Here is an 8,821-nt window from a genome sequence, read left to right as displayed (position 1 = left end):
GAGAATAAGGTATTTTTTATTACAGCATCTCCCGTAGAAACAGGAAATATAAATTTTTAAATTACAAATTAAGCTACTTCCCTCAAAAGAAAAGAAAAGAAATTGGATTTCTCATTCCATCTATGCTATGAAATCTTGCTGGACCTGCCCAAAAATTTTAGGCCAGGTTTTGGAGTCAATGGGAGTCTAAGCCGAAGCAATCTTCAACCCACCTGACCTTTCAAAATCTCACCTTAGCAAAAAACGAAGCGCTCGTTGCAAAATCAAAAACTTTTTTTTTCCAAAGAATAGGACACCTGGTGAGTGAAAAAGCAGCGTTCCTCCTCCTATGTTCCGATCCTTTCAAGATTTTCAGATACAATTTTCATCCGAGGGCGAACCTCAGAGTCAGCTTCGGTGCAAGCAAGAGCAACATGAAAAACCGCTATCACCTCCTTTTTTGCGTGTACTTCTTGGAGCAACATTGGATCAACCATGTCTGATAAAGGGTTTTCATCTGCAAATCCCTTTCTCACCCATCTCACCAGGTCTGGAATTTCTATTGAAGTGGACGTGGTGGGTGAAAGCTCAGGAGATTTTCCGGTAAGCAACTCGAGCAAAACAACTCCAAATGAATACACATCCCATTTCTGGGTAGGTCTGTTGCCCGAAACACGAGCCTCTGGAGCACGGTAGTTGTTTGTTCGCTCTGTTTGAGCTGATTTTAAGTAAGGCAGTGCTCCGCCCATAAAGCCGCCCGAAGAGGAGGGGTTATTGCCGGTGATGCTGATCAGTCGGTTGAGGCCAAAATCAGAAACGTAAGGTTGGAATTCGTTGTCGAGGAGAATATTAGATGGCTTGATGTCTCCGTGGACAAATTTTCTCGGGCTGCATTCGTGAAGGTAGGCTAAGCCCCTGGCTGTCCCCTTGGCAATTCTCAGCCTGGTTGACCACGACAGACTTGTTGAAGGCTGACCACTTTTCCCTGTAAATTAATGCTGTTTATTAGTGCCTATACCTTCACGGTTAAATTGTAAGTGAGGATTCAGAAAATGATCGGTTACAGAACATAGAGATTACGCAAAATAATCAAAACTATATCAAACACCTGGAGAACGTGTCATTAATGTCTGCTATAACAGATAAACCAGATAAGATGTGATGCAGATTCTCCATTGTTCTGTCATTTATTTCAGTCACGGACCATATCAAGAAAATAAAATCAATGTCTAATTTCCGTAATTTGTTAAAGTTTTTTATTCTTCATTTTTCAAACATTTATTATCCTTTATGTAACCATGCCAAGGATGTAAAACAAAAACCCATCATAGGCCCCATGATGGATATGCAGAGCAGAACCCCTGTTAACTCGAGTATAAAAGGACAGGAAAAAATAAACCATGTTTGGTACTATATATTATATCATAAATCTGTAATGGATCACGAATGCCATCTGCTTCAACATATGCATTTGCAGACTACTAGCTGAATGCATGGTATACTGCATATTTATCTTGATGGGTCTTGATCAGAGTTAAGAATCTTAAATGTCTTCTACTTCTTCTGACAGCAAGAACAGAGCACCCAGGAAGGTGCTACAGAGAATGATCAGGGGTCACAAATTTACAGTAAAGGGGACTTCCATCAATTGTTCGGAGCAAAAACAAGAAAGATTGTAAAGATCACTCTTTTGGGATAAAGTTTTAACGTTCAGATAAAAGTAGGAGAGAAAAGGGAACTTTTGACAAAGTTGAAGCATGCAGCTATGAAAGAAACTTGAGGCGCCGAGATTGATTTCTCGAATACATGAGCTGTGAAAAAAATCCAACACGAGGAACAAGACGGAGGACATACTGTAGTTTTGACTGCAGCTAGCATTTATGGAATCTCGGGGAATGCTCGCCTAAAGAAGAATCGGTGGGGTCAAACTGTACTAAATCCCCCACCATCATCGCTCCTCCATCAACCACTTCAGGTAAAGCGTGGCCAATGATGAGGGACCTACCTATTCGGTGCATCTTATAGGCAAGCTACAGTGTCATCCTAACCCGAGCACCCACGACAAATAGAAATACTCCTCGAAGAGAGAATCATATCTTTCTAGTATTATAATAGTAATTTTCCAGTGCTGTGCTGTTAATCAGATTATTTGTTCTTAAATTTTTTTAAAAAATATTGTTCAGATTATAAAGTTTTTTTTTTTCAATATCATTAAATTCTATTAAGCAATTCAATTTTAAAACCTACTAATCTGACTTCATGCCTAACTCAAGTTTTTAATTAAACTGCTTAGAAGTTTATCTAAAATAAATCAATAAATTAATAGATTTTAATAACAATTTAGATGACAGATAAAAACATGACATATTTTTTTAAAAAAAAATTAAGATGATATTTAAAAAATATATATTAAGATGATACCAAATTGAATTAATACGGTCACTCTGCGATCTGATCATGAACTTCAATGAGTTTAATATTTTTTTTTTGTTTTTGGCAATTATTTTTATTTAATTTTATGATAAAAAAAATATTTGCAAAATTGAGTATCAATCCTAAAAAAAGATGTTTATTTGATATTATGATAACTTTATAGAAAAAAGACAAAAATAAATCATGAATTCTATTTCTCATTCAAAAGAAAAGTGAAATAAAGAAGATAATTAACAAAATTAGGGCAAAAACTAAAAAAAAAAAAAATCATATCAAGATTGAGGGTAAAGCCATCAAACCCATGAATCAAGTGATGAATTTCATTGGGATTAATAACTTGTTTTTTTAAAAAAAAAAAAACTATTATTTATTTAATTATATGATAATAAAAATAAATAATCGCAAAATTGAAGTGTCAAATCAATACAAAAACTTTTTTTAATACTCGAAAAAAATGAAAAAAAATTATAAAACTCAAATTCTCAATCAATTCAATATCGAATGATGAAATTGAAAAAAAAAATTAAAAAAAAAAAAAAAAAAAGTTATATTCGCCAAGCCCGCAAATAGGCTTATGGATTTTCTAAAATTTAATAACATGTTTTTTTAAAAAAATATATATATTTTTTAACCATGTGATAGAAAAAATAGACGATCACATAATTGAGTTTTATTAGAGAGCAAAAAACTTCCGCTAAACTCGTGAACCAAGACAACCAAGGTTACCTTGCTAAGTTTGGCACAAAGTAGGCCATTAACTCTATAAAATTTAATAACCTAGTTTTTTTCTAAATCATTTTTTATTTAACTAAAGTTTTTTTAAAAAATAGACCATATTGCCTTTCTATGATTTTTTTTATATCAACCCTATGCTTGGATATTTTTTTAATATTGCGAAAACTATATAAAAGTAAATTAAAATAAATTATCAACTTTAAATTCTAATAAACACATAATATAAATACTAAGTTAAAAAATTAATAGCAAAAAAAATTAAAATATCAAAAAAAAAAAAACACCGTGGATTATGAGGGAAAGAGTCCCCTCCCTTCTAGCATTTTACTTAATGTAGTCTAATCATTTCCTTTGAAATTCCTTAAATTCTCTCTCTTTTATTTTTTATTTTTGTGGTGGTTAAGAATATAGCAGTAGTAGTGGTTTTTTAAAGTGTTTTTTATTAAAAAATATATTAAAATAATATATTTTTTAATTTTTAAAAAATATTTTTTACATCAATAGAATATTTCCCTTTTATCTTGTGAATAGAAAGGAGAGACCAGGCATTGCCTGAACAAAGGGAAAGAGACTAGTGAGTGAGGGGCACTGCCTGCATAAAGCATGGCCTGTAAAGAGCAGTGAGTGGGTGATATACATCCCAACTGGTAGGCCACATGCCCAATAATGCCCGAGTCATAATGGCCATTCCCATTCCCATTATTTAAGCCCATTTATGCTCCCTAATTGATGTTCCCTCTACTGAAAGGAACATTAACTATTGCACCTGTACCTCCAACCTGTTTGAAAGGGAGTTTTAATGTGTTTTTTTTTTTTTTTAATTATATATATATTTTTTTAATATTTTTATATAGTTTTGATTTGTTAATATAAAAAAATAAAAAATATTATTTTAATATTTTTTCAGATAAAATACATTTTGAAAACAACTACTACCAACTCCTCCCGTCTTCATGACTCCTAGCTTTTCGTACTTACAATTCCCCTCCTCGTCCGTCCCAGAACAGTTCATCTTAGATTAGCAGTCAAGTCAATTAGCTTATCGAGGAATCTCAAGTTCGAGCTGGTTTTTTTCATGAAACAGACGGCCTTAAAAACATTGCGTTTGGAAACAAAGGTACTGAGTTTTGTTGCGGTTGAACCTATCGTTTTGATGTGTTGATATCGAAAATAATTCTTTTAGCACAAAAAACTATTTGAGCTATTTGTGTTCGAATAGGAGTAAAGTTGGACAACATGTTAGAAACATGTGATCCAACTTGAACCTGATGTTACAACTTTCGGTTTGAACAGAAAAGGTTTGGTTTCATACAAAAAGTCAATGGCTTTTAGTTTTAGGCTCTAGCGATGAATAATTCATGGAGGATCAAAGATACTGCAACTTAGACATAATGTAAAAGGAACAAAGAGAAAAGGGAATACAGACCTCGAAGAGCACTAGCCAAGTTGCCATTGGAGATGAAATCACTGATGAGAAGCTTTTCATCTGGAGCCCAGTAATAAGCTCTCAACTTGACAACATTTGGATGCTTAACCTTCCCAATAGCCTGCGCCTCCGTTACAAACTCTTTATACCTCTGCTCTCCTCCCTCGCCAAGCCTCCTCACAGCCACCGGAATGCCATTTCCGAGCACCACTTTATACACTATCCCCAACCCACTCTTCCCCAACACATAAGCAGATGCTCTTAGCAATTCATCGAGCTCAAAAGTAAAACCTTTATCGATCGCCACCAGCTCTCCTTCCGGCTTCCCTATTTCTACTTTTTCCAGATCTTCCAATTCAGAGTCATCGTTTCGAAGCCCATTACCACAATAACATAGTGAGCACGAGTGTGATTTCTCATTGCCACCAAATTTGCTTTTCCCAGCGCAGCTACAACCATTAGAATCATCCTTCTTTTTCCAGTAAATATAAACTATAACTAGACCAAGAAACGCCACACCAGCTGCGTCAGCTACTGAGATTACTATTATCAAACCGGGACTTAATCCTTTTCTAGGACTGTTATCAGAAACCGGTGCTGAATTCTGAGTTTCAGACGAGCTATGTGCGGAGTCCTTGCAAGATTTCTGCAGAGGAAACCCGCAAAGCAAAGGATTGCTGAGGAAAGCAGTCGGTCCTTGGTTAGCAAAAGACCCTGTTTGAGGTATCTCGCCGCTGAAATTGTTGTTTCGCAGATCAAAACTCACAGTAACAGGCAAATTTCCTAGTGATTTCGGAATCCTGCCCGATAAATGATTGAAAGAAAGATTTAAAGTATTGGACAAAGACTTAAGCTCTCCCATATCGTTAGGAATGGATCCATTGAAATCATTAGCAGAAAGATCAAGCTGCATTAAATTATCCAATTCAGGCCAAATCCCTGCTGGAATTGGACCGGAGAATTTATTTTTCGCTAGGATCAACCTCTGCAACTGCTTGCAGCTATTTAAATTTTGAGGCAAAGAACCCGAAAGCGAGTTGTTGGAAAGGTCAAGATTTTGAAGACGAGGGAGGTTACAGATGAAAGGCGGGAGAGAACCAGAAAGATTGTTACCGTAGAGAAAAAGACTGTGAAGTGAAGTAGCGTTAAGCAGCTGGTCAGGTATTGAACCGTAGAAGTTGTTGTTGTGGAGATTAAGTCTCCGAAGATAAACTAAGGTGCCAAGCTCGGATGGAATGTAGCCGCGGAGACTCTTGCCGGAGATTGCAATGCCAACAACACGAGGGTCCGGCAACCCGGCTATGTTCATGCAGGAAATGCCAGTCCAGCGACATGGATTTTGGTCATCTTCGTTCCAGTCAGAGAAAGCAGAGCCAGCAGAAGCTTGATCAACGGCTGATTTTAAGGACAGGAGGGATAAGCCATCAGCTGTGAGGGAGTGGCTGGGTTTGGCTCTGAATAGGAGGTGAAAGAAGAGAAAGAGCAGCGTTAACGAGAGGTTTCTCTTCATCACGGTGTGTTTGTTTCGGAGAGGAGTAAAATGAGAGATCAGTGGGATATACTTAAAGTGGAAACTATAAGAAGGAGAAGAAAGGCAAGTGATGCTGGAGGGTGTGGAGGTGGTTGGTTGGAAGTGAGAGATTTATGAGAGGAAGAGACTTGAGAAAGACGAGATTTTGATTAAAATGGGGTCCACCGGAGAAGGGACTTCCGAGGGGAGTAGAAGAAAAGCAATGACGCAACTGCTTTCTAATTAGAGAGTTTGGTCTCATGCATGACACTGATGTTTTTATGCGTCTATGTTTCTCTTCTTGTCTGCATGACCTGGAAGGAGGAAGCGGTGGAAATTTCCTTGGATAATTTTTGTGTGACTTTCTGCCATTTTTAAGGCCTGCTTTTAGCTTGCTGTTGAGGTAATCATGGGGGTACACCGATCATGGCCTGTTCTTGAGTGATTTGTTAGCCGAAAGAATTCGCGAGCTGAAGGTGATTATTACGAGACTACAGATAATTCTTGATGACCAGCTGGTGTTTTTGATTGCTTGATCACCAATTAGTTTGATCCTTAATTATTTTAATCTCTTAATGGAGAAACCACAAAAAGGTTTGTTTTCATGAGAATTGAGAGAGGATTTAAATATATTTTGGACTCAGATTATAACGTTGGCCAGCTTAACCTGTAAAGTTAAGAAGTATTTGTTTTTGTGATTTATTTTGTTTTTCAAGTTTTTTTTACTTCAAAATAAATGAAATAAATTTTTTTTAATGTATTTCAATGATTTAATAAATATATATATAAAAAAATAAAAAATTTTATTTTAATATATTTTTTAGTTAAAAAATATTTTTATAAATACAAAAACTGATGGGACATTTAAATTTGCATTCCAAGCAGTATGTTATAAAAATTTAAAATTATTTTTTATATTTTTTTATTATTTTAATATATTAAAATCAAAAATATTTTTTAAAAATAAAAAATATTTTTTTAAAAAAAATACTTTAAAAAAATCCCCTACTAATCAGCAGCATATAAGAAATTTAAATCGAATGTTTTTTTTTTTTAGCGCTGAACGTCTGCTTCATAGTTTCCAGTATCACTGTAATGGGCAGAAACAAGTACTGTTGTCTATTCAAGTGGAGTTTTTGGGATTTGCAAGAATTTTGGAGTCTTCTTTCGCAGAGATAAACGACATTGTATCATGTCAAGTAGCAAGTCTCTATGCCTATATTTCTTGACAGAGACATCTGCTCCCATCCTGGTCAAGAAGAGAACAAATAAGAAATTGTTTTGTGATTATGATTGTTTTTTTAAATAAATTTTATATTAAAATATATATTAATGTTATTTTTTTATTTTAAAAAAATTATTTTTTATATTAGAATATTAAAATAATTTGAAAACATTAAAAATATATTAATTTGAATTTAATAAAAAATAAAAAAATAAAATATTTTTAAAAGATAAAAAAATAAACAAATACTAACCCACTAAAAGGGACCTACGATCGATCTGTAAGGTACAGACTTTTCGTCAAGTTACAAATACTTCATCCGTAGGCAACTACCATTCTGGAAATCTGGAGGACAGACAACGTAAACAACACAGAAAACATACTAACGTAGTGACCAGCTAACTGTTCCTGTTGTTCATATTACTTTTTTGTTTTTACAATGCTTTAAGTTGCTGTCGTTTTATGATCCCAAATAATAAATACTACAGATAAAGAGGAGTATTTTTCGGTACATGCTGCAAAAAACATTTTCCAGGACGATGAATTAGATCAGTTGAAGATCTTGTACGTGATTATCCAAATCATTCACTACTAGATTTCATATACCCAAATTAAATCCGGTTTAAAAACTCAGGTGTTAGTCAATATTCCTAACCCAATTTTCATAAGCTAAATTTAGAAAAAGAGTTCGGTCCTAGTTAACTAAACCTGTGTAAGTATAAAAAATCTCCTAAACACCTACTATATTTCTATGTTGTTATGTTATTAATGCATATATAATAAATATTTATATTTTATTAAATGCTATTAAAAAATAATAACTTTCCAACCCTCCTATTCTATATTTTTTTTATATAATTTAAAAGCAATCAATTTTCAATCCGTGAGAGGGATTGTGTCACTGAGTCATAAAAAATGTCAATGAAAATTAAAATAATATACTTTTTTTTATTATTAATGTGAATATTCGAATCAGTTTGTGTGTACCTTAATTAATCTCATGAACTCTGAAGTTAATGATAATGAAAGCTTCCAGTGATCCTGAAATTTATATAACTCGAACTGGTAACTTTTATGGAACAAACATATACCTTAACCAGTGTATCTACACTCAACTATATTCTAAAGGGTTGACAAGATAATATACTTGATTTGGTTGGTAGATGGTTGGTCTACCCTCCTATAAAAAATACATGCATTTGGTACGATTTTCTTGTGCCACTAATCAAAGTATAATCCTTAATCCGTCCAAGGATTAACCAAGCCGTTCCATCTCTAAATTCCCCCTCGGATCAATCTCTTTCATGTAACCACCTCCACTTCCCCACACTAAAAAATATTAACATGGTAATGATAATAATAACTTGACTGACACTCCTGGCTCACATTTTCCATGTACTTGTCCGATTTGTTAACTTCCAGTAGAGGCATTATTAGTATTATGTTACAATTCTTTTACGAGAAAGAGCTGAATGATTATATCCCACTCAATCATGAGAGCATGCTTCGAAGC

At 34.2% G+C, this 8,821-nt stretch overlaps 1 protein-coding gene across 1 annotated transcript; it reads right to left on the bottom strand.

Annotated features, from left to right (window-relative positions):
- LOC118048793 (receptor protein kinase-like protein ZAR1) lies at positions 1–6,392 on the bottom strand. The gene is made up of 2 exons (XM_035058604.2): positions 4,574–6,392; positions 1–964 (listed from the first exon to the last, which is right to left on the bottom strand). Exons 1-2 carry the CDS (start codon positions 6,081–6,083, stop codon positions 327–329), a joined length of 2,148 nt encoding a protein of 715 aa, XP_034914495.1. The 5' UTR covers positions 6,084–6,392; the 3' UTR covers positions 1–326.
- Between the last annotated feature and the right edge of the window lie 2,429 nt (positions 6,393–8,821).

The sequence above is a fragment of the Populus alba genome, chromosome 10, assembly GCF_005239225.2.
Source record: "Populus alba chromosome 10, ASM523922v2, whole genome shotgun sequence".
Lineage (NCBI taxonomy): Eukaryota > Viridiplantae > Streptophyta > Magnoliopsida > Malpighiales > Salicaceae > Populus > Populus alba.
Note: the sequence above shows the minus strand (reverse complement) of the source record. Positions and strands in the feature narration are given on the sequence as shown.